This window comes from Phragmites australis, chromosome 24, assembly GCF_958298935.1.
Source record: "Phragmites australis chromosome 24, lpPhrAust1.1, whole genome shotgun sequence".
In the NCBI taxonomy this organism is placed as follows: domain Eukaryota; kingdom Viridiplantae; phylum Streptophyta; class Magnoliopsida; order Poales; family Poaceae; genus Phragmites; species Phragmites australis.
Window position 1 is genome coordinate 5770421 of NC_084944.1, and position 25919 is coordinate 5796339.

General features: G+C 44.9%; 2 protein-coding genes across 3 annotated transcripts; both read right to left on the reverse strand.

The window, feature by feature from the left end:
- Positions 1 to 188: 188 nt before the first annotated feature.
- LOC133906928 (uncharacterized) lies at positions 189 to 1522 on the reverse strand. Of its 2 annotated transcripts, XM_062348890.1 has the most exons (4): positions 1304 to 1522; positions 806 to 1188; positions 569 to 733; positions 189 to 433 (listed from the first exon to the last, which is right to left on the reverse strand). In XM_062348890.1, the coding sequence occupies exons 1-4, from the start codon at positions 1426 to 1428 to the stop codon at positions 309 to 311; spliced, it is 798 nt and encodes a 265-aa protein (XP_062204874.1). In that variant the 5' UTR covers positions 1429 to 1522; the 3' UTR covers positions 189 to 308. The 2 variants fall into 2 exon arrangements, with proteins under 2 accessions (XP_062204874.1, XP_062204873.1); XM_062348889.1 differs by having other exon boundaries at positions 189 to 733.
- Positions 1523 to 1869: 347 nt separating this feature from the next.
- LOC133906925 (putative disease resistance RPP13-like protein 1) lies at positions 1870 to 7629 on the reverse strand. The gene has a single exon (XM_062348886.1). The coding sequence runs from the start codon at positions 6945 to 6947 to the stop codon at positions 1965 to 1967; it is 4983 nt and encodes a 1660-aa protein (XP_062204870.1). The 5' UTR covers positions 6948 to 7629; the 3' UTR covers positions 1870 to 1964.
- Positions 7630 to 25919: the final 18290 nt, after the last annotated feature.

Here is a 25919-nt window from a genome sequence, read left to right on the forward strand (position 1 = left end):
TATGTAGTTTTTTGCTATAGAATTAATGGTGGTTTAGTACTAGATTATGTGATCGATGATTTAAATTCATGTGATCTTTTACGTGTTCATTTCCTTTCAACATTCAGCTATATAAGTTAAGACAATTTAATACTAAACGATGGTAGTATGCATCATAATAAAAAATGCAGGAAGTTTTTTCCATTGTCTTGAAAAATGAACTTACCATAACATACTGACATATCAGCATTCTACTGCTGTCTAAGTGTAACCCTTCGTAGTCTAATTGTTCCCTTGGCATTTCCTGCCGGACGCCGCGGCGGCGGCGGCTAGTGCCACTCCAAGCCGCCGAGCGTGACGGAGCCCATCCCCTCCCACATGTCGTCGGTCCAGCCGACCTCCTCGCCGTCCACGCCCTCCATGTCGCCGTGCCACCACCCGCCCCCGCTCGCGTCTGAAACCATACAGACAAAACCACCGCGCAGCCTCAGTGCCTTGCTCAGATCAACAGCGCCTCGCCGAAACCAGCGAGGCAACGTCGCGGCGAGCGGTTTGAGTTTGGGAGAAGCCGAGAAGGGTCGATTCTTACAGTGGTTGTACAGGGCTCGGCCACCCTCTCCCTCGCCGCCGCCGCCGCGCGTGGGCCTCGCGCGCCCCCGCCGCCTCGCCGGCCGCGGCCTCGGGTCGTCGCCGAGCACCACCACGCGCCTGGCCTTGGCGTCCCTCCCGTGCTCATCGCCTGGGGAGGCCAACGCTGCATTACAGCGCATCGTGTGAGTGGGGAGGAAGGATTCGAGAGGAATTCAAGGCGACCATGGACGCGTACCGAGGGGGCTCTTCCGCTTCAGCCTGGGCTCGCGGCGGTTCCCGGCCGCGGTGATCTCCTCGACGTCCAGTCTCACGCCGATACTGCCGTCGACGTCGGCATCTCCACCAACATCCGCGCTGACGGGTGTTACACCACCTTCCGTTCTCGCCGCCGAGGCTGAACCGTGGAACCGCTTGAACACCGCCGCGGTCAGAGTGCCACTCCCATCCTTCCCCGTGGAGGAGGAGCCGCCCACTGACGAGAAGGCGCTCGCCTTCTCCTTGATGGTCGCCCTGGTGACTCGAATGATCTCCCGCTTCGGCGGCTCCGGTGGGCAGATCGGCACCTCCACCACCTCCTCCTCAGACGGCGGCGAGGGCTTCACCTCCCCATCGGCAACCCTGATGAGAACGAAAAAAAAGGAACGCAAGGAACACAGATTCAAGAACTGGCCGCGAAGAAAAAATTGAGGAAGGAGACGAATCAGACGATCTCGTGGTGGCTTTTCTCCTCGACCTGGGCTTAAAGAGGAAGGACTGGAGGGTGGTCTGCCCGCCGGACGATCGGATCCCGCTCGGGTAATTCTTCCGCTGCTGCTGCTGCCTCCTCATCCTACTTCCTCTTTGCGTTTTCCCCCGCATGCTTTTGGCCCGTGTTTCTCTTTGACTCGTGCAGATTAGAGGAGCAGGACACCACTGTCCACTGAAATGTTTTGCCGCCAAAAACTTTTGAAATCCACGCTCTCCCGCCAGAATTTTGGAGGTTGAATTCTTTGCGGGAGAGCAATGTGAACACCTATGATTTTTTTTCGAATCGAACACTCTAAATTTAAGTTGTATTGCAGACAAGTACAGAGCATGGTGGCAAAACTCCTGGGTAGAGTCGAGTCAACGGGTTCGATTCCATCATCTTGCACCTCTTGTAAAGGCACCGGTAAAAAAAATCTATGTTATATTTTGCGTGTTCAAATTTTTTTCCCAAATTAAACATTCGAATTCAAATCAGATTCCGACGCCTGTGTTTATATCCAAGTAACACTGCCAAAAAGCTAGAACCCAAACGCAATTTGCTTACATATTTGATCATAAGGATTATCCAAATGTGAAATTTCTCCAAAAGGAAATCCAGATAAACAATTGCAAGGACACACGAGTAGCATTTGGAGCCTCAAGGCACATCATATCATTGTTTGTCTAGTATGATTCAGGAGCTTCCGGTACATCCAGATGATGAATAGCAGCTGCGCCAGCGCGACGAGCAGGAGGACGGCGGTCACCAGCGCCGGGCCGACGCACCACCTGTTCCCGGACCCGTGCTTCCTCTCGCGGCGCCGTCGCCGGCGGGAAGCCATCCTGCGGTACCGCCGCATCGAGTCGAGGAACCGAGTGCGCAGGGTGTCCGTGTCGGTGTCCGCCCAGACGGCGGTGTACACCTTCGGCGCCTGGTAAGGGTCGTCGGCCTTGGTGTCGATGAAGCACGGCGCGTCGTCGTCGTCGGTACCGCAGCCGTTCATCGCCACACTTGTTGAGAATCTGCTTGCCGTGCTGACTTCTGGTTTCACGGTTTCTGCAGTAATATCTATGGCATGAGACATGGTGCGCATTGGCCTCGACGCGGAGCGAGCGATGTTCTTGGCTGTTTCAGCAGATGAGTCTTTCACTGAGTCAGCCGTGCATTTGCTGGTAACTTTCTTGGAGATTCTGCTTGACAGGCCGAGAATTTTCGTGATGGATGGGTCTGTGTCACCAATTGGATCCGCAGAAACAGTTTGCAGTGTCTTCTGCGTCTGTTGGTTGCTGCAGGCTAAATTGGGGGGCGCTTTGCAAGGCCCCAAATCACCATCACTTTCACTAGCACCGATTGCTTTGGATTCTTCATGATTTAGCTTGACTGGCGAACTGATGTTACTGTCTTCCTTCTGATCACCTGCGTTATCAACAGCACTAGTAGCAGAAAGAGCATCAAAAACTTCTCCCCCTTCGTTGGATGACCGTTGTTTGCTGAAGAGTAAGCTAGTATCCAGATCTTGTGTGGTTTCAGTAACAGAAACAGTATAAGATGCTTCATGGATTAAACTGCTACCAGTGACGTCAGCAGATTTCTTGGGTACTTCTTTGTCTGATGGATTTTCTGGCATTGGAGTTGCATTTGCGCTTCCATTTGCAGAAGTGGCGATCCGGCTTTTAATATGTTTCTGAATGACCATATTCGATGAAGAGATAGTATCTGTAATGGTATCAGCAAAATCATATTTTCCTTTCTTGTTTGTTACTTGCCTTGAATGAGCTAGGCTAATATCTTTTGCGATTTTACCACCAGTAGAAACATCTTCTCTTTTCTTGGATGTTTGCTCCTTGCTTCGAACTGTACTGAAGTTCAAGTCTTGATCAATTTCAGCAGTGTTGATTGCTCGGGACCCTTCTCGGACCAAGTCGTGACCAATTGAAGCAGCCGATTTGGTCGCAGGAGTATCTTCATCAATGCCAGCATCAGAAGGAACATCTTTTCCCGTTTTGGACCTTCTTCGCCTGGTGGAAACCGACCTACCAAAGGTATCATGATGGGTTCCATCATTAGTGATTCCTCCAGATTCATGAGTTGTTGCTTTTGACGTTAAACCAAGGTCATTATTATTAGTATGATCATCAGTGACAATAGGACCAACTTTCTCCTCAGCTGCTGTAGGTCTGGTTGGATCAGTAGGGAACAGTACAACTGAATCTGCACCGTCCTCAACCTGGTCGTCTTCAGGAACAACTTCTGCCAGCTTATGCAAATGACAAGTGAGTCCCGGCATGGACCTCTCCTTGTTCCTACCCGACACATTGTCTTCAGTCCCGGTAGTTCCTGTCGTCACTACTTTTGAGTCAAAGAAGCCGCTGATTTCTAGATAACCAGTACCTGAAGCTGAAACTGAAACATCATCAACATTATCAGGATCCGCGGCATTCTCTTCCACTTCGAGATTTTCTTCAGTAATCACATTGCTTTCAAAGATATAAGGGCTCCTGGAATAGTATATGTAACTGGAACCAGTGGAGTACCCATGGACTTGCTTGATGTCCTTAATCACAGGCCAGTCCGGACCATCAACCAAGCACCTTTTCAGCAGCTCAACCGTGCTTGTGAAATTCAATGATCGAAGCCTTGAAGCATGTGTCTCAATCCATCTTGGCATTTTCCGCAGTTCATGATCGAAGATGTGCACTGTTTGGAGCCTGTCGACATTCTCCACGGCATGCAGCTCTGGGCAGTGGCACATGTTGAGGTCTTCAAGGGAAGGCATGTTTGCTATACTCTTCAACTTGGGAGTGTTCCAAACGCTCAATTCCCTCAGTGTAGCAATGTCATCCACAGCCTCAAGGCTCGCCATATCCACTATGCGGAGCTCCGTCAGGGACGTCACATGTCTGAGGCCAGCAGGAAGAAGCCACAGCTCGGGGCAACTCTCGAGCTGCAGAGCCTGCAGAGATGGCAATGCCCCTGCCTCGATGTCGGTCCATGTCTCAAGCTTCTGCAATCCTTGCAAGTGCAGGTTTTGAAGCTTTGGAAATGGCACCTGATGGTGTTGGTCTGTGCCCATGAACTCTACGCCAATATTCCTCAGAGCTGAACAGTCTGCTATGTACAAAGATCTCAACTCTGGCAGCCGGCCTAATGGAGGAAGGGACTGGCAGAAGTTACACTTGATGATGTCGAGATCTCTGAGATTTGGGAGGAAGGTCACTGACAGCCATATAGGGAACTTTGTCCCAAAGTAATTGGCAATCTTCAGTGACTCCAGACATTGTGGTGGATTCATCTCTTCGAAGATACCCTCAATCTTTCTGTCCACCTCCAGTGTCTGAATCGGCCCGACAGCGCCGCTGCATGACAGTTCGAGCTCCCTGAGGCCTTTCTTGGCTGCAAGTGCCATTTCAGTTGCCTCTGATCGATCAGTGGCCTTCTCAAGTTTCTGTATGTGTAGTGTTCTCAGCTGAGACAAGTTCTTGAGCTCATTCAGAGGCCACCCGCTCCTATCCTCCGTGGCTCGTGCCTCTTTGCTCGTCACGGCGAACCACCGGAGCGACCTGAGGCTTCTCAGCTGGCCTACACTGAATGCCGCGTCGTTGATCACCGTGCCGGTAAGGTCAAGGTCTCTGAGCCCTCTCAGATGCTCTATCCCTTTTGGCAGTTTATGCAGTGACTTGCACTCTCTTAGCAGCAAGAATTTCAGGCTCCACAGATTGCCGATGGACTCTGGAATTGCCTGAATCCTTGTGTGAGACAGGTTCAGGAACCTCAAGTAAACAAGATTCCCCAGGTTCTCTGGAATGAGCTCTACTGCTGTTTCACTGAGGTCTAAGACTTTCAGATATTGCAGCCTTGTAAAGATGCTTCCTTCAATTGTCAGTGGGTTCCTCTGAAGAAGCAGCGTTCTTACCCTCTCTAACTTCAGAATCTTCTCTGGTATTGCAGTCAGGTTTCTTCTCGGGAACGAGACACGCCGTGGCGCGAACGAGGCTTCGTCATCGGCAGACAGTCGATGTGAGTCACCGGTCAAGTCCTCACCCTGCGAGAGCAGCTGCGCCAGAGCTCGCAGCATGTCGTGCATGGTGCACCGTGTGGTGCCACCGTTTTCATCTTCCTCTGCCGGTTGGAGAAGGTGCCTTCCGATGAGCTCGTCGTAGTACGCCTCGGCCACCTCCTCGATGCTGGCGTCTGCGCTAATCTGCACAAAACCTTCGGCTATCCACTGGTGCACGAGCAGGCGCCTGTCCATGGCGAGGTCCGAGGGGAACAGCGAGCAGTATAGGAAGCATTGCTTGAGGTGGCACGACAGGTCGTCGTAGCACAGGTAGAGCGGCTTCATGGCGTCTTCCGGGAGCCCCTTCACCGACCACGCCGGGCTCGCTTGCACCTCCGCCCACGCGTCGGCACTCGCGTCCCGTGTCCTGAGGACGCCGGCGACCGCCTTGATCGCCAGTGGCACGCCGCCGCACTTCTCGACGATCCTCTCGCCGACGCCCTTCAGTTCGCCGGCCGTGGTCTCGTCGACCACACACGCCGCCGAGCTGATCAGCAACCAGCCGTCATCGGCGCCGAGCTTCTTCACGCGGTGGACGTGGCCGGCGCCCATCTCCCGAGCAATGCTGCCGTGCCGCGCCGTGACCAGCACCATGCTGCCGCGTCCAGCGCGCTCGAGCGGGCTCCTCAGCACGTCCTCCCACACCCCGCCGTACCACACGTCGTCGAGCACGAGCAAGAAAATCTTCTTCGCCACCAGCCCGGCCAGCGCCCCCTCGAGGTCGGCGACGCTCTCGCCGCCTGTCGTGTCGCCACCGAATGAGCCGATGACCTGCGAGAGCAGGCCAGCCTCGGTGTACTCCCTTGGAATGCGCACCCATGACCTTGCCCCAAAGCTACGCCGTATCCTCTCGCAGCCGTACACCTTCTTCGCGAGCGTGGTCTTTCCAATGCCATCAGGGCCGACGATGGCAACGATCGCGCAGCCGGATTGCCCGTCCGTTTCCGTCAGCTGACGTACGAGCCGGCCAACGTCATCCTCGACCCTCGCACCGACAGTGTCGCTATCAGCTGGAGTGCGGGTACCTTGAGATTTCTGGTGCCTCAGTACTGTGGTGTGGTGATCACCGAGGGATGAGCGGAGCTGAAGCCGGTGCTTCTCCATCAGGATGACCTGCAGCCTCCGGTTCAGCTTCTTGATGTCGGCGGCAATGTCGCCGCGGGTCTCGTCTGTGTCGCAGCAGGAGGACAGTAGCCTAGGGAGAGCCTGCAGACGACGAGAACGAGCCGCGTCAACCAACAGACACTCAGCACCATTGAACAAGTGCTTTGATCTTGCCTGGTGATGATGGTGCTGCTGCTGGTTCTGCTGCTCCCGGCTCTTCCGCCGGCGCGCGGCGACCTTGCACCGGTCCAGCGCGCCGTCCGCCTCGTACGCCACGGCGCGCACATTGGCCAGCCAGCGCGCGGCGGCCTCCTCCCCGCGCGCTGCCCGCGCCTCGGCGTCGCCCACCGCCGCGCCCACCTTCTCCAGACTCGCCGCGAGTCTCTTGGCCTCCGCCGCGACGCCCATCCGCCGCGCCACCTTCCCCGTCACCACCCTGCGCCACCGCACCGCGGCGTCCGGCACGAACGCGCCGAGCACCGCGGCCATGGCTCGCCGCCTCTGGTTACGGTTTCACTTCCTCGCCGAGAAGATTAACCGATCTGGTGTGGCTGCGAATAGAACTACTCGATCGAGAATCAAAAGCGAAAAGGAACAATTTAACGCGCGTAGTCAACTATAAGAAACGCATCGGTCAGAATATGATTACGTCCCGGCCATCGCGTCATGACGACTGACGAGCACGCACGCACTCGCCGCGGTTCGGCTGCATCAATCAGAGCCGATCCAGGATAAGGCAGGGAGCATATTAGGAAACGGCGATCTCGTCATCTCGACAATAACAAGTATATAATCTTTTTGGAGGAAACAGCAAGAACTTGCCAGTTGCCATGCAGAGAAATCCGTATCGAGTTATAGAACAGCTTGATTCTTGAAAGGAAGATGTACCTGCGCCAGGACAGGTACACGAAGCGTAGGTATGCCCATGGTCGAACTTGAATTCTTCTGGCAGATTATACTACTACTAACATTCAAGTTGAATAGTCGTTGTCAACCACCGCTGTGCTGTCCGGTGAAAGAAATATATGCAATTGGCCTATTGCGAGAGGAAGCGGATTAAAATGCAGCTCGCCCGACAAATCGATTCCTTCTGAACCAACTGGAAGACGATGATGATGTGTTGTGATGGCATGGGTTATTGACTTAGTGTTGTTGATCATATTTTTAAAGAGATTACCTGCTGGCTGTCATCAGCGAAAACGGAGAGGCCGAGATAATCTCTTTGGGCGCAGCAAGAGTCGTCGTTCGAGGGGAAGAGTTGGCATCCCGAGAGGCGACAGCGACTTCTGAGGGCGTACGGCCTCGCTACGGCCGTCGTACGGCGTGGGAAGGAAGCAGGAGGAGCACGGAAGAAAAAGAGGGATTTGTGAAAGATAATTCTTTGTATGCCATAAAAAAAATTTAAAATTCTATTTGACATTAAATTTTTTTTGTCCCTCATATACCACTGTTTGAATTTTTTTCTCTCTCTTGTGTACCACTGCCATCCAGGGCAAATCCAAGGGGGTGCTTGGCGTGCTGCAGCACCCATGCCAGCTTACAACTTCTTCTTTAGAGAGAGAAGGTGATGTAGAAGGAGATAAAGAAGAAGGAGAGGCTCAACACCCCTTTTTGGAACTTGTTTGGATGAAGAAGATCGGCACCCCTCGAGCCTCCACTGGCTCCGCCACTGCTGACATTGTAACAGAGCTGATGACAATGACATACAGATGAAGTGAATTTTTTTTTTCATCTTCTATATGCCATTAGAATTAGTACTGTTATGACAGTAGTAACATACATGATAAGTGTAATTTTAAGTAGTAGCACATGACAGATAAGAACTTTTTTTAAGTAGATCAATGATTTTGATCACAATGGTATACAGGGAATTGTCTCAGTATTGAAAGGGTCACGAGCGGACAGCGGAGGCAGGAAGGCCAGCTCCCGTGCGGTCCAATGGGCCGAGCAGCTTGGGCTGAGACCCACCGGTTGCGTGCCGGCGAGCCTGCCTGCCCTACAACCGAGCTAGCTTTAAGCAAAGCTTTATCGTTTCCTCTCCTTGCGGTTCTCCATGCCCTGGGGCTTGTAATGCAAGCGTATATACGCAGCAGGGACAGCTCCAGATTTGAGCCATGATTTGGGACAGACAGCGAAAATGAGGAGACTATATCAGCCATTCAGCCTGCAGTTGATGCGAACACACGAAAGCTAGAATCATCAGAAAACATGTGTACACGCATCAACCCTCCACTCACGCTCACACTCACACCCATTATTGTGCTATTCTTGGCTGCCACTCGAAACCTCACCGGTTTATCTGGGCTCGCTATTTCTTACGTGTAAAACAGAAAAGCGACAAGTTTTCCGTGTTGGAGAAACTTATTGCCAGATATATATGTGGACCTAAGCAAAGGAAGAAACGACGAAGATGTAACGGTTTCTTTCCGGAACTTGTTAGCGTCAGGTAAAGCGTTGCCCTATGATCAGCAACCGGCCATCCCTGTCACTCCCCCACCCACTACTCCATGCCATTTCCAAAAGGGGAGAGGGTAGAGTTCACTCAAGAATGGAGCGAGAGCGATGCATACGGATTTTTTTAGGCCGTGGCGGCGTGATAGGAGTCCTGGGATTAAAAAACACCGGCCGTGGACAAATTTGTAGCCTAATGACAAAACTCTATATGGGGAGAGAACCGTGGAAGTTCGATTCTCGTTACTCATCTCTAAAAATTCTTCAAAATAGACAGCACAATGAGGAGACATATGTAGTAAAAAAAAAGAAAAACACCAGTCGAGAGCTCGGGGGTTGGGAGTGATTCTACTCGCCCCACCCACCCGGGATCGACTTGTGTGTCTGGGGATTTATTCTTCAAAATTAAATCTCTAGCCTCTTACGCGTTGAGCTATAATAGAATTGCTATCGCCTGCAAACTTTGTATGACTTCGTCGATCTCCTTAGACCTTCTACAGTGTGTGCTTAGAGGGAAGCTTCAAGTGGAGAGAGGGTTTAGGAACCGGTGCACACACTGCAGCCAGCGATGCCCATGCCAATAAAAGCTAGAGCGATGCAACTAGATGCGCCGATTCCAATTGATTAAAAAATCATTTATTTGTCAGCTGACAGGGCACATGAAACAAATCGTTGAGGTCAAGGACAATTGCTGGGAGACCAAGCAATATTTTATTTTCACGTGGATCCCACATTTACAGGTAGCATCGAAGCCTAACACTGTGAGAAAAAATTACATCAAGATTCACTGTAATATGACAGACATGTGTTTTCAAGTTTCACTTACATTGTAGAGGGGGAAAATTTCAGTGCAAACCAATTCTTCGGTGTAAACTGTGAAAACTCTCTAAAAAAACATGTTTAGATGCATCCAAAAAATCGGAAAAAAATCACACATGTACATAAGGGGGTGACACACATGCATATAAAAATTCAAGGCTAAACTCTTTTTAGTTCATGAGATATAAAAATGACAAATCGGAAAGAAAAAGACAAAAATGACAAAAATCAGTATCACCCCCTCATGTAAATCCGATTTGTCATTTTTATATCTCATGAACTAAAAAGAGTTTAGTCTTGAATTTTTATATGCATGTGTGTCACCCCCTTATGTACATGTGTGATTTTTTTCCGATTTTTTGGGTGCATCTAAACATATTTTTTAGAGAGTTTTTACGGTTTACACCGAAGAATTGGTTTGCACTGAAATTTTCTCCCATTGTAGAGGGGCTTAGAGACAAGTGGTATGTATAAATTGTAGATTTATTTATATCCAGTGAGAGGAGGCTTAAAAAGAAGCCGCCCGAATTCTCGTGGCCCGTGGCTCTTCGGCCGCTGGCGACCGCACGCTGACGTGACGAGAGTTGCGAGATGGGGGCTCGAGCGAGCGGCCAGGGGAAAAGGCTCCACGAAAAAGCAGCACGGCACGCGAGTGGCCGTCGATCGCGCGCGGAAAGAGACCGCACGAGGCTGTGCCGCTGCGTCGACGCAACCGCAAGCGCCACTAGCGAAAGCGAGGCTGCGCTCTTTTGGGGCCGAGCGCTCGCGGGGAGTGGATTTTTCTGGGGGCGTTTCCTGCGCCCGCGCTCGTCCGCCGCCGGTGAACGGCGGCGTTGGACGGCTGTTCCGCCCGTGCAGGGAAGAGCGGAGGGCCCGAGGCGCGCGGGCGGTGCCCGACGGCACGAGGGCACAAGCCAGGTCCGCGCGTGCGTCCAAGCCAAAACCGGGAGATCTGAGAATATTTTTAAAATAATATTACTTTATTAAAAAATTGTTAAAATCTGATACCTATTATGCACTCCGCGTATAACATGCTACGTGACAGTAGCACCGTAGATGATATTAAAAAATTATAACTTTTTTATGATTTCAGATAGAGATTATATTTATATGAAAATTAAACCTACTAATGATATCTAAAACTTTGTAATTGATTTTTTTTTCTATTTATAGATATCCAACAAATAGTTATAAATTTTAAATCTAAATTTTAGCCACTTTTTATATCATAAAAATATATTTAATTACAAAGTTACAGATAACATCAATAAATACAATATTCATATAAAGATCATCTATATTCAAGATCATATAAAAAATTATAAATTTTTATTTGAATATCGTCTACGAGACATAAACACCCAGAGTGTCGTTAAGTCCCTAATACGCGGAGTAACTATTTCTACAAATATCTGATTTTCGATATCATTTTAGCAATTTACCAATAAAATAATATTATTTAAGAAAAAGTTCGACGTCTCGACGGGATGGTCTGCGCTCGGGGGTCAACCGAAGGGACGGGGGGCCGGTGCGCGGTGGCCTTCGAGAATTGAATATCCGCGTGCCCTGGGTCGCACGGCACGGGTCCGTTTTGCCTTTTCTCCTTTGGAGAGTGTGCGCACGTCCGTTTTCTAGAAACCGTCGTGTAAGACTTGTTGGCCACCGGAGAGAAAGAGCCTTTGGATCGAGAGTGTGGCAAAAGGCACAAAGTGTGGTCTCTACAGGGGAAATTTGTGTCTAGAAGAGAAACAGAAATTCAACTGTGTCTCTTTCCACCATTGTTAGAACAAACAAGTGGGATATATTGATCTTTCTGTTGTTTATTGTAACATTAAGTCTCTTTGTCTCCCGTTACCGTGAAAAAAATTCAACTGTGTCTCTTGTTGTATGTCAGCTAAATTTTGCGATGCGGTATCCTTCGCACATTATATGCAATTTGTATCATCCCAACCATCTTCCTCCTAGACTTACGTGTTATCCTTATTGACAGTGACGGATCATCCTCCTTCTAGACTTACGTGCCACCCTTATTGACAGTGACGAACGTAACAAAGTCACTAAAGGATGTTGATCTTCTTCTTACTGCTACTTCATCTCATCTACTTCTTCTCTTAAAAAAATAGATAGGGCTTTGAGAGGCGCGCTGTTATAGGGAGTGGCAACAGTAGAGGTTTATGTTTTGTTTGGATAGGTCGTGGTTTTAAAACTTCTGTCTAAGTTAAGAAAGTAGTTGTGGTTAAGGATCATGGCGCCCCTGAAGTATTCCATCTGGCAGCAGTATTTTCTTCAACCACGTGAGGATAAAACTGAAATTTTGGTTATTGATTTTTATAATAAATTTTTAGCTTCTCAGCATATAAAAAATCAGAAAAACTATTATTAATCTGTTTCTCAGTTTTGAGTTTATTTCAACATCATCGCTTCTCAAGCAACTAAAAGCTAAAGAAACCAGAGTAAAAGTCAGCTCTTTAAATAATTTTTGACTTTATAAAAAAACTTATTCAAATAGGGCCTTAAGCCACTCCCGCAGCCCTCTCAAGATCACCGTTGGTTGTTGAGTTGCACCTATCAATTTCCTAGTGGTCGCAATTACATAAACATCTCTATACGAAATGTCGATCACGTACTCTCGAACATAATAGGAGTATTGTAATTACATTTGACTTCCTGGATACTCTGTGCTAGTGAAGAAATCTGATGAATGATCTCTCAAGTGAGTGAAAGCTCTCCTTAAATCCAATTCAAATGTTTCGGTTTTTACAAAATTTTCCTGACCGGTGGACAGTTCGAGATCCAGTTGAGGGAGATGATCGCAACATAATTTCTAAACTTGGGAAGGTTTTCTGTTGAGATATCAAAGCTTCATTTACAGACACTGAAAATCTAAAAGAGTTTCTTCCTTAAGATATCGGTCTTCATCTCTTACTCTATTCCATTTCCCTCCGTTAGTACAAGCCTGCAACTAAATTGGTTTCTTTGTTTCCTCATCTCCATTTCATATTGACGACCCGTTTGAACATGCCTGTTCCTCCTAAATCCTAAATATAAGTCTTAGGTTTATGCTGAGATGCAACTCTTTAGATATATTCTGAGATATAACTCCATTAGTAAATAGATTGATAACATCATATTAATATTACTATATTTATTATAAAAGTATATTTATAAGATATAATTGTTTCTGTTTAAAATAATATAGTTTTATAAATACTATTGATCATATTATTATATTAGCAAAATTAGGTTAATACTATTATAAAATAGCTATATTAAAAAATAAGAGTAATCTATTAGATATCATCGTTAAAATCATAAAAGTTAGAAAATACTATCAGTATAAGATAACATATACGATCTAAAACCCACATATTATTTTCACACAGATAATATTTTTTAACTTTTATAATTTCTACGATAATATCTAATAAATTACTCCTATTATATTAGAGACGGCGTCGTATACTTCTAATTTATACTCTTAGAGACCGCGTCGTATACTTCTAATTTGTATCGGAGGGAGTAGCAATAGCAACACGGAGATGTCGGCGCCAGCATTGCTCCTTCACCTTGTACCCCGCAGTCCTCACCGGCGCCGACTCCAAACCACACGTCGAGCTGACGGCACGTCGGGCCGCCCGAGGCGAGACGTGGCGACGGCTGTTCGCTGCAACGTGCGCGGAAGGGCGAGCACGGACGCATGCATGGCCGACCTGCCCCCACCACCGCCTTTTTAAAAAAAAATTGTTTCCCTGCACAGATGCCATGGCATTTTGCAGGGGAACCCAGTGGCCTGGCTGAAATTTCCGTGCGATCCACGACAAGACGACGTGGCCTACGCGTACCGCACGCGAATACGCGATCCACTAGGAAAAGATTAAGCTCTCTAGGAAAAGTAGGAAGCTAAGGGTATTAAGCGAACGATTTTCATGAACGAATTGAACTGTTGACACGACTAAAAACTGCAGCAGGCTTTAGACTTATAACAAACATATATATATATAGTAAAAAATATCTGAATATAAGTATTTTATTTTATTTTTAGACTTGTTTGTATCTGGACATGTAATATTTATTTGTAACTCATTTCAATATATGGCAAAAAACAGAGAGAATATTTGATAAAAAAAATTATTTGATCATCTGCTCTTAAATGCAGTTATGTAAGTAATTTTGTAAAAAAATTATAAGTAAATTGGAATGGATACATGGATAATTTAAAAAGCAGGTTAAGGTAATTCAGATCGAATGTTCAACAAATTTTATAAATAAATTAGAACAAATCAAATATAATATCACATCTAGCTGCTACATATTTTTAATAAAAATAAGAATAATTGGTGAATAATTTTGTTGTAAGCAAATTTCCAAAAAGCAAATTGGTTAAAAGTCACAACTATTTTTTTATTTTTAGAAACAAAATATGTATACATGTCATAAGACTATGCCCCTACAGTTTTTAGAGTAAAGAAAATATTGTTTGCAAAGGAAAAATATTTTAACATTATTTTTTCTCCAATTTTTATAATTACTTTTCTCCCTTTGATGACGTCGATGCAGGAAGACAAATAACTAAATCGATCGGCGTTGCCGTCAAGTAGATCGTCCTCTTGAATCGACAGTACTGTAAGAAAGATTATATCGAATAGACAGTACATGCCGGACATCACTTTAGTTGACCTTTTTTATGAGCATTAAAAAGGGGGCAGGGATGAGTTCAGGAGATAGTGAAATAGATAATGTAAATATCTAGAGCAAACTAACTACTAACTGTCATGTCCACCTCATGCAATAAGAGTATTAATTCTGGTCTTAGATAGTTTCACAATTAGCATAATGTTCATTCAGTTCGATACAGTAGCTTAAGAAAATCGTGTACTCTATCTCTTTTTTCTTAACTTAATTTCATGTTAACCTAAGTGTGATTCTTGCATGGATTAAAAAAATATCTATAATCTATATCTATACTCCTATAAAAATACACAAATTGTGATATATTCAATCGATCTTTACCATTTACCCGAGTTAGTCAAACAGTCACCGTATAAATTTAGATCATATTTCTCATTCAAAAATACATTTAATCTACTATTATTTGTCTTCTATATCTAGACGTTCAATATTTGCCTTTTATATATTTCAAAAAATCAATCTCCAATTATTTGCCTTCTCGCGATGACTACTAGATAACTATCATATCTTAACACCCCAGAGTTTCTCGTAATTCTCAGGTATATCTCTATCTCTGAGAAAAAGATCCCTGGATGAAAGGAAACTACATGTAAGTATCCAAGCTATTCCGTAAGCAAGAAAGTTTATCTAAAAAACAGATATGAAGACTCTAGAGGACGTATGCCCCTCCCCTCCACAAATGCATTCGGTATCCAATTATTTGCCTTATGATTGATCACAAACTAGCTATCACGCCTGACCGGAAGGAAGCAATTAAAGAGCAAATCGAAAGGTTCACCAAGGCAGAATTCATCCAAGAGGTGGATCATCCTGAGTGGCTCGCCAACCCTGAATGTGTGTTGACTTCACTGATCTTAACAAAGTCTATCCTAAGGATGCTTTCACTCTACCACGAATAAACTAAATAGTTGACTCTACTTCTATTTATAACTATCTAAGCCTTCTTGATGCCTACTCTAGTTACCACCATATTAGTATGCATCAAGAAGATGAGGAGAATACCTTCTTTATCACTCTATTTGGAGTTTATTGCTATGTAAAGATGCCCTTCGGACTAGAAAATATCGATGCCACATACAAACAAGGAATGTAGATAACACTCTATGATGAGATCAGACGGAACGTCAAGGCCTACGTCGATGATCTTGTTGTCAAAACCAAAAGGAGGGAAGATCTCATCTCCGACCTACAAGAAATGTTCAACAACCTACGCAATAATTGAGTCATGCTGAACTAGAGAAATGCGTGTTTGGAGTCGATACGGGGAAGCTACTTGGTTACCTAGTGTCCTACCGGTGAATCAAAGTCAATCCCGAGAAGATCAAAATATTGAAGAGATGCAACCTCTCAGGTCAGTGAGAGAGGTTCAAAGACTAATCGGGTGCATGGCAGCCCTTAGCCGTTTTATTTATCGGTTTGGAGATAGAGGACTTCTCTTCTTCAAGTTACTATGACAACATGACAAGTTCGAGTGGTTAAAGAGATAGGTGAGGCATTAAAAATCTGAAAATGTATCTTTCTTTCCCCCTGTGCTAATCGGTCCTAACCCTAATGAAGATATACTCTTATACATCACGGTTGGACAACTAACTGTAAGTGGGGTATTGGTGGTGGAAAGAGAAGTGCAAGACACACGAGAGAAAAGTCATCGACCGGTGTACTACATCAGTGAAATGCTCTACAGTCCTAAAGAGCGCTATCCGCAAGTGCGGAAGCTATTGTATATTGTACTAATGGCCTCTTGTAAGTTGCAACATTATTTCTAGGCTCACAAGATCACCGTACCATCAATATTCCCACTTAGCAATATCCTGCACAACAGAGACGCAATTGGCTAAATTGCCAAGTGGTATGCTGAGCTCAGGGAATTCGACGTTCGCTTCATGCCTCGGACAACAATCAAGGCGCAAGTATTCACCAACTTTATGGTTGAATGGACAGAACTCGATCAAGCCCAGGATGACTGTGCCAACTTATCATATATGTGGACTCTATTCTTTGACAGATCGCTCACGCTTTAAGGCATGGGGACCGGCATTATACTAATCTTTCATATGGGAGAAAGCCTACAGTACACATTGTAGGTCAATTTTTCGGCCACGAATAACATAGCCGAATATGAGGGTCTATTCGCTGGACTCTAAGTAGCTTCTGCTCTTGGCATCTGCCACCTACCTGTGAAAGGGAATTCACAGTTAGTGGTGAAGCATGTTAGTAAGGAGTCTCAAATCCCGGATAAGACCATGACGCACTACCTCACGGAGGTAAGAAAGCTAGAAAAGAAATTTGTCGGACTCGAGGTTAAGTACATCCCAAGAAAAGATAATTGCTTCACAGATAATCTTGTCCGCCTAGCATCCTCACGATCTCTTGGACAATCCAGGATTTTCATAAAGAAACTCTTTAAGCCGTCTATGAAATTATCAAATGACACAACTGAATGGATGGTGGTCTACGAGATATATAACTAGCTCGGGGGCTCACCATGGATCGATGCCCCAAAAGGAGTCGCGGGAGAACTCATAGCTCAGCTCGAAAGTGAAGTTTCGTGGATGGACCCAATCTGCAAGTACCTTCAAGATCGAGTTATGCCTGAGGACGATGCACTAACCAAGAAAATTTCCTGTCAATCCAAGACGTATACCTTGGTGGACGGCATTCTCTATCGAAGAGGAGCTCATGTTGTACTTATGAAATGCATTTCTCAGAAGCAAGGTAGAACAACTCGAGGAAATCCATAGAGGGGTGCGCGGAGCTTACACTTCTTTCCGAACCTTGGTCGGAATGGCTTTTAGAAAAAGTTTCTATTGACATACGGCTCTCCATGATACGAGCGAGTTGGTAAAAAGGTGTACCATCTATCAATTTCAAAGCAGATGCGTACATCAACCCACTCAAGCCCTACAGATAATCCCTTTGTCGTGGCCATTCACGACTTGAGGGCTAGATATTTTGGGTCCCTTCCCGGTAATGTTTGATGGTTTCAAGTTCCTATTCATCACAATTTGACACATTCACTAAGTGGATTGAAGCTGAACCGGTCGGTAAAATTAGTTCTGCAGCCACCAAGAAATTCATCATGAAGAGCGTCATGACAAGGTTCGACATCCCGAGTAGGATCATCACCGACAATGATCCTCAGTTCTCCAGTACGGCGTTCATTGATTACCGCGAAGGATTATGCACTATAGTCTACTTTGTGTCCATGGCTCATTTACAAAGTAATGGACAAGTCAAGCGGACAAATGATTTGGTACTTCAACGGATCAAGACTCGTGTCTTCAACAGCTTATCTGCCAACACTAAAGCATGGGCTTTCGAGTTGCCTAATGTACTATGGACACTCTGGACGACATCCAGCAGGATGACGGGTGAAACACCTTTCTTTCTAGTCTATAGGGTCGAAGCAATGTTGTCTTGTGAACTAAAGCTCAATTCTCCCGAGTTGAACTATACACCGATAAGGATGAAATCCCGAGAAGACAAGAGGACCTCAATATTCTCGAAGAAAAAAGGACGCAAGTGCTAATAAGATCTGCACGGTAACAGGAAGCCCTCCGGTGCTACCACGACCAAAACATCCCCAAAAGATCTTTTGAACCCGAAGATATGGTTGTACGACTCATACAGAGCCAGAAAAACAACAACAAGCTATCTCCTAAGTCGGAGGGTACTTATAGGGTGGTCGAGTCTAACCAAGTAGGGTCATATAAGTTAGCTATGGAGGATGATCAAGTCCTTAAAAAAATTATTGGAATGTCGACCAACTTCATAAGTTCTATGTGTAAGTACTTAGGATATATTTTATAGTATTAGTTGTCATATTATCAATATATTTCTTTTGCCTATTTCAATTCGATGGCTTCAAAAACTAAGCCGCTATTCGAGAACTTACACTCATACGCTCACTCGGGATTCTAGATTGTCCATCCTGGAATCCTTCCCCGATAACTAGTCGGGGGCTTCACGTATACTAGGGCCACAAAACTTGTCGTGTGTGCCATATTTTTGATGAGAAGAGAAGAAATATCTTTTAGGGAACACGAATAAATTTAGCATGTCCCCGAGTGCCTAAAAGCTAAGATGTTCTCCGCTCGAAGTCTGACTTAAGGTAATCACGATGAACATCCTAATAATTGTTGATATATTAAGTAAAGGGGTATCCTAGCTAAACGGACTCCGCAGGGGACCTGGCAACTAGAGGAGCATACTACACAAGGTCTGGTCGATTGTACGACTAGGGTGCGGCCATGGCGACAAGTCTAACACCCGCACGACTAGTCTCCCTACACAGTCGCATATACCCGTGACCAGCCCACTGGTCGCAGGGCCAGATTTAACGCAACTTGTCTAGAGCGCTTTTTCTGATAAACCACTCAAGTGTTTTCTTTCCTCAGGCGTCTGCATCAGTGGACGAAGTCATGGACGGCGTAGTTGGGCATTGTTCCGTCCCGTAGCATTAAAATGCTGCGAGATAGAACTTTGCTGATCGGCACGGTGACGCATGATGGATGAGACGTTGTTGGCAGCCCGACCAAACAAGTGGACGAGGTCGGCGGAGAAAGGCAATGTCCCGTACCGTAGCATTAAATGCTGCGGGATAGAACTTTGCTGGCCAGATGGGACACCATCAGTAGCCTGACCAGGCAAGTGGATGGAGTCGGCACAAAAGGACCTTATCCCGTCCCGTAGCATTAATTACTGCGGGGCGGAACTTTGCAGGCCAGCATGGCGGTGCACAACACAAGTTGCATGGGACCCTCAGAGCAAGTGGATATACCTGGTCCTCTGTAATGATGGTTTGTGTTAGATATTAGGATGAGTAGAGATCTTCTGTTTGGACCCACATGTAGGTTCTCCTCCTCCCTGCTATATATAAAGGGACGAAGAGGACGAGGAGGAGCCCGGCTAAGACATCATCTCTAATTCAACTGAAATCCTTCATAACACACACATGACATAGGGCTATTATCCTCTGGGAGGTATAAACCTGTATAATTCCTTGTGTTCCATAGTTCTTCGAACACACACACACACACATCTGATTCCTAAAACACCGTCCATGCGCCCACTGTCCAGCATACCCCGGAATCATTGTCAGGGATTTACCTCTGACAATAATAGATCCTGACACTCCCTAAACTGCTCGGAGGAAACAAAGGCCGAACACTTGTTAGAACTTTCTTGTATTGATGAGGGGGTTCACAGTCATACACATGCATTGTAGTAGAAATAGGAATATTTCATTTAACAAGATTTTGATCTCTTTTACAGAAAAACTAAGGGAAATAGGATTACGAGAAATCCGAAAAGATCTACCCCATGAAGAGAAAAGAGAGACTTCCTTGACTCTCTCCAGCCATCGATGCCAAAGGAGAGGATGGGGTCATCGACGCTTCGTCCCCATGCTAAACTCACCAGTGTCGCCGTCCGATCATCGACATCTCCGATGACGAAGGGTTTGAGAGAGTCATTGGTTCCCCGCCGTCATTTTTGGTGTCACTGCTCTGGCTACTCCAGTTGCCCTTGCCTGAATTACATGAGGATGAAGAGAATGAAGTGGCTAGTGTCTTGATCTTTGACGGAGACATTGCCGGACATATCCTCTTCCTCCACCCCAGCCACTGCCTCTTCTCCCTCTATATCCACATCTAAAAGGTCCCAATCCACCTCGTCTTGGACTGAGGACGCCAGGGGCTTGCTGTCTTTAACAGGGACACCGCGAGTCACCGCCGTCTCTTCAGCCTCATCGTCAGAGGATATGTTGATAACCTCCACCATCAAACTAGAATCAGTGGGAGATGACGGTGGAGTGAGTACTCAGGGGAAGAAGGGGAATAGTCAGGAGAAGAATGTGTATATTCAGGCGAAGGAGGAGGTTCTATTATCAGATTCAGGTTTGATGCAGCCGAGCTTTGGCACCCAAGGGCTTATATAGGCCAACAGGTCAAGAGACGGTGTCACTTCATCTCTTGAGCATTAATTCTGGGCACGGCCACATTATGAACCGCGGACGTCCAAGCGACGCTCGGTCATCAAGGCTGCATCTTTTTGGCTGGTTTATGCGGACAAAGTGTCAGTCAACCGGTGCAGTCATTTATCCACTAGGTTTTTCAGGGCGCACAGAGTGGTTGAAAAGATGGAACGGTAACGTTGTCGTACTCATGGTAGAGAATATCTTCATCACTACACAAAATTTTTATTGTGACAGTTCAACTTCCGAGCCATGCACCGATGAGTCTTATCTTTCTATTACTTTTGTAAGGACATGATGATAATTCCGGACTGGTTAGTAAACCTACCCCGATGGAACACCTTCTTGATGGATCGCTTGAGAACTCGGATGTGTTCAAAATCCCGAGTAGGTGATCTCAAAACTCAAAAAACCCGGTTAGATGCATATTCCTGATTGGAAACCTGAGTCTTACTCGATGAAACGGTCGGACAAAATGATTGTCTTTGCTGGCCATGTACTTGATCCTTTGAAACATCATTTCACGTACCAATAGGGGGCCTGACGATGACTATTAGATAACTATCATATCTGGTCACCCAAGGGTTTCCAATAATTCTCGGGGCATATCATTATCTCTGAAAAGAGGGTCCCTAGATAAAAAAAAATATCCATAGGTACATATAGCATCTCATAAACAGGGAAGTTTATCTCCAAGAACAAGAACTAAGACTCCAGAGAATATACGACACCCTCCTATATATACGGAGCCTAGAGCCCCTGTAGAGGACAAGAGAAAAAGAGACAAACAAGCCATTAGAAGTCTTACAAGCCAAAAGACACCCGAAGCTGAGCAAGAAAGTCATCGGCTAAGTTTAGATCTATCTAGGCTAGGCAGACACCCTCTTGTAACATGCTCAAATCAATACAAGATAAACATGATGTAGGGTTATTATCCTAAGGGAGATCAAACATGTATAAAAACCCTTTGTGTTCTCCTATGATATGTTTACTCAAAACATCCCCAATTCCTTTAATGTTTTTGTAAGATCGGTTGTTCATCAATCAACGACACCTTCCATACCTAGACGTCCAATATTTACCTTTCATACATTTCTTGCCGGGTTTTTTTAGAGGGTGCGTCACCTCCCGCACTTCATCTACAGTGTCAGATTTCTCTAGAAGGTGTGATGCCACCCACATGTCGCCTCCTTCACTATCTACCATCACAAATCGGTCACCATCTAGATTCTCCTCACAACGTTGCTACAGACGGCCAACTTTAGAGGATATGGTCCCCTCCACCCTCTTGTCCATATACTCGCCATGCTCCTCCCTCCTGAAATTACACGATCATGTTGTGAATTTCATATGTGCAAATCTTTTTTTTGTTGTTGTGCTATATTCTTTTACTTCTTTAGATTGCTATATCCTGGACTGATTTCATGTGTGTGAAACACGTGTGCACTACTAGTTATCTCTATGGTATATGCGATTACACATGGATTTTAGTATGGATTTGTCACCAACTCAAGTGATTGAAATTTTGTTTTATTCTCGATCTCTTTTTGAGCTGTCAGATTTGGAATCAACCATTCAGATCAATCACCTCAACTCCATCCTCCTTTAACCTTATCCCTTCCCATTCTCTCTCTCTCTCTCTCTCTCTCTCTCTCTCTCTCGATGTCGCACGTATCGATCCCGACGGTACTGGCACACCCGACCAAGACGCGCACCGCCTCCCTCTGCCTCGCTGCTGTTGTCTCTATCTGTGTTAGACCTATTGGCACTCCTTGTATAATACTCGAGTTTTTTTTTCAAAAATTCATATGTTCACCGTGGGCCCGTGGGAGGGTAAAATTTGACTTTTTGATCCATTGCTCAAAAATCGTGGATATGTAGATCTTGTCGAGATGATTCTGTTTTGCTATTTAATGTCCCGTTTGGATGCTTGACAAAACCATAACGAGCGCAATAATTTAGACCATTGATTGGGGGAGAAAAAAAAGAAAGGAATAAGTCGGGTGGATCTATTCTCAACCTGATCCCATCCATTCGCTCGCCCATAGCTGGACCACCCACCTCCACTCAAACCCTAGACTCTGGCTGCCGGCTCGACCCACCGCCCCGCCGCAGGTGCCTGCCACCGTAGTCGCCTCCCACCATCGTGCGGCGTTGCTCGCGCCCACTAACGCTCGACTAGATGGGTGCAACCGTGAGGCGAAGGGGGGATAGTGAGGCAAAGGGTGCAGGGGAGTAGGGGACGATAGTGAGGCGAAGGGGTGACAGATAACCGTGAAAGAAGAAAGGAAGAAAAGAAAGAAGAAAGGAATTGAAGAAGAAGGAGGAGGAGGAGGAGGAGGAAGGAAGGAAGGAAGGAAGGAAGTAGAATAAAGAAGAAGGAATAAGGGGAAGGATGAGGAATAGGAAAGGGAAGGTGGAAGAAGAAGAAAGGAGAAGAGGAGGATTTTACAAGTTCGTCAGATTTCACCGTTGATTCGCGATCTCGCTCCAAATGCGATCTCTTCATAGTTCTTAGATGCTTGTATATAGTTGAGATTGATTGTTTTCATCATCAGATTAGTGTTTTGGTCAATCCGTTGTGTGCAGCGACCTAAAATGAAAATTAAGGTTTAACCAGTGTCGAGTTTGATCGTATGGTTATAATGAAGGTCATAGGTCTTGTCTATATGATCCCTATGGTGTTTGTCTTGTTCATGTTGGAAGAGTGGATTATGAGTAATTGATAAATAGTATTGTTGTCCTATGTGTTTTAGCTCGGTCTTTTATTTCATTTTTTTAGTCCTCAATCTATCTAGAGGAGGATCTTGCCCATCGTTGAGCTAGTCAAGCAGTAGATGTCTCTCCGTTGATTTTGATATCGCTTCGTATGCGGGGATTTTGGGCGTAGAAGCGTGTCTTCTTTTGCTTTTGTTGTTGCGATATTTTGGTGCTAATTTATGCACTTGTTCAAGTGGTACCGCTTTGGGGGGCAATTAGTTCCTGCCTTTGTCATCGATGAAGGCAAGTGAATGTAGCAGATGGCTACGCTTTAACTTGTTATTTGGTTACCTCAATCTTTTAATTGCTGCACTTACTAATAATTTGTCAAATAAAATGTGAGCGCCATACTTACTTTCTGCCTTCTGAAGATCAGATGTTTTCCCTGAATCATGAGGTAAAAAAAGTAGGATATGTCTTATTTCTTAGAGTTGTTCATATTCCTCACATGTGAAGCATGAAGTACATCCTTAAATTGGAAGTTGTGTCTTTCGATTATGCAAGAGCTTGTTGTCTTAATATTTTGGGAAAACTGCAAACCCCCCCCCCCCCAAAAGTCACTTGGATTTTAACTTTCCCCCCCAAAAGTTGTTTTGTTGCAAAAAACTCCCCAAAAATTTGACTTTGTTGCAAAATACCCCCTAAAAATTCAAAAAAAATAAAAAAATCATTAAAAAAATTCTAAAAAAACTAGAGACAATTCTAAGACCTTCTGTGAAATTTTTTTTTCAAAAATAATATCCTTTGCATCATATTTCATGGAGAGGAAGTTTGGAAAAAAAGAAAAATGTGCAGCTCATTTATTAACTCATGTTATTTTAACTTTGTCATGTCTACCATTATTTTTTCTACACAAATAATTGTTTAAGTAAACTAATAAAAGTGGTTTCACTAATTTTGGGGGTGTTATGGAATAGTTATGAATTAATCTATCTGCAACATATTTACTCAATCCTGCACTTTACAATAACTATTTCAAGATTTCATGTATTTTTACAAGATAGAGGATCATGTAAGAAGATTAAAAAATTTTGTTTCAAGATTTTTGGATTAGTAAATAATTAACTGTGCATTTAACTCGAATTAATAAATGAGTTGCATATTTTTCTTTTTTTTCAAACTTACTCTCCATGAAATATGATGCAAAGGATATTATTTTTGAAAACAAATTTCACAAAAGGTCTTATAATTGTCTCTAGTTTTTTTTAGAATTTTTTGTGATTTTTTTAATTTGTTTTGAATTTTTGGGGGTGTTTTTGCAACAAAATCAAACATTTGGGGGGTTTTTTTTGCAACAAAACAACTTTTGGGGGGGGGGGGGGAGTCAAAATCCAAGTGACTTTTGGGGGGGGGGGGTTTGCATTTATCCCTAATATTTTACCTGAATCTTGATTTAAGAAGTGAAAGAAACGAGGTACGTCGCTTTGTAGTTGTTCTTTAGTATACTATGTAATTATGAAAGTATTATGCATATATTGTAAGTTATATCGTTGGCTGTGCATGAAGAATGTCATACATATGTATCTCATGCAATGGAAGTTATGTCGTCATCTTATGATCACCACTGTACCAGTACAACGATGTATGTTGCCTGTAGAGGGGTACAACGCATACCTTTATGTTGCCTGTGGAGGGATAAAGGTGAGGAAGAGCATGGTATATGCATATATTTGTATTCATATGTATGTCTTTACTTTAATTCCACCGATGTCATTCTTATATTGCAAGAAACTCTTTAATAACGTTTTAATAATGCTGCTATGGTGATTCATAGCTAGTGGATGATAGCATGTGGTTGTTGTTGAATTATCAGGCTTTGTCATGTTTTCATATAGTGTTAACCACTTCAATTTCTAATCTTGGTTACAAATGAATGCTTAATCAACGATAGCTAAATGGTTTGTTAAAGTAATTCGCTTGCTGAGATTTTCGAATCTCACTTCTGCTATCTTTCCATGTATGTCGTGAGGTGATGTCAAACATGAGGGATAGATAGCATCACACCGTTTGCACAAACACCTCCACTTTATGTTTAGTCATGTTGTGATGCCAATTGACGACTCTTAGTCATTTTGCTATTTGACGTTCTTGTCGTGATGTGGAAGTATGTTCGAGGAATGCTCATCGTTTGCTAGGATATTTGATTATGTTAATGTGATGATGATATCTATATATAACTATCTGTGTTTGTTTACTTTTATTATATTCGTTTTTAGGGAGATGTTGTCGATTTTTTCTTATTTGACAGATCCATAGGTAGGTTAGTAGCGCTCCCAGTTTCTGTGGTCCCCGGGATGTTACACCTCGTTCCTCCCCTAGCGCGCCTCTTCCCTCCTCTCTCCCAGCATGATCTATTCTTTTTTTCTTTACTCTAACCATTCACCCTCGCCTCTATCGCCACCCTGACTAGCTTCAGCTCCCTACTGCTGCCATCGCTAACAACTGCAAGCATGACGCCCCTACCGGCCTCCACCGCTCACCGACGATTACTACCACCGTGTCAGGCGACGCCTATTCATACCGCCCGCCGCCCATCACTACCATCGGCCGCTGAGCCTCCTTGTCGACTCCTCTAAACCCATCAATGCATGTAATCTTCACCCCAAACCCTAAATTTCTAAACTCTAACCCAAAATCCCTTTCTAACCCCTTAATTCATGTGAAATCTAGTTCAATTTTATTTGACCGAGACTTTTGCAACATCTCAGTCGACTTAGATGTAGCAAATCTATTTTAGACGTTTAATATCTCTAGTTCTCCACAACAGT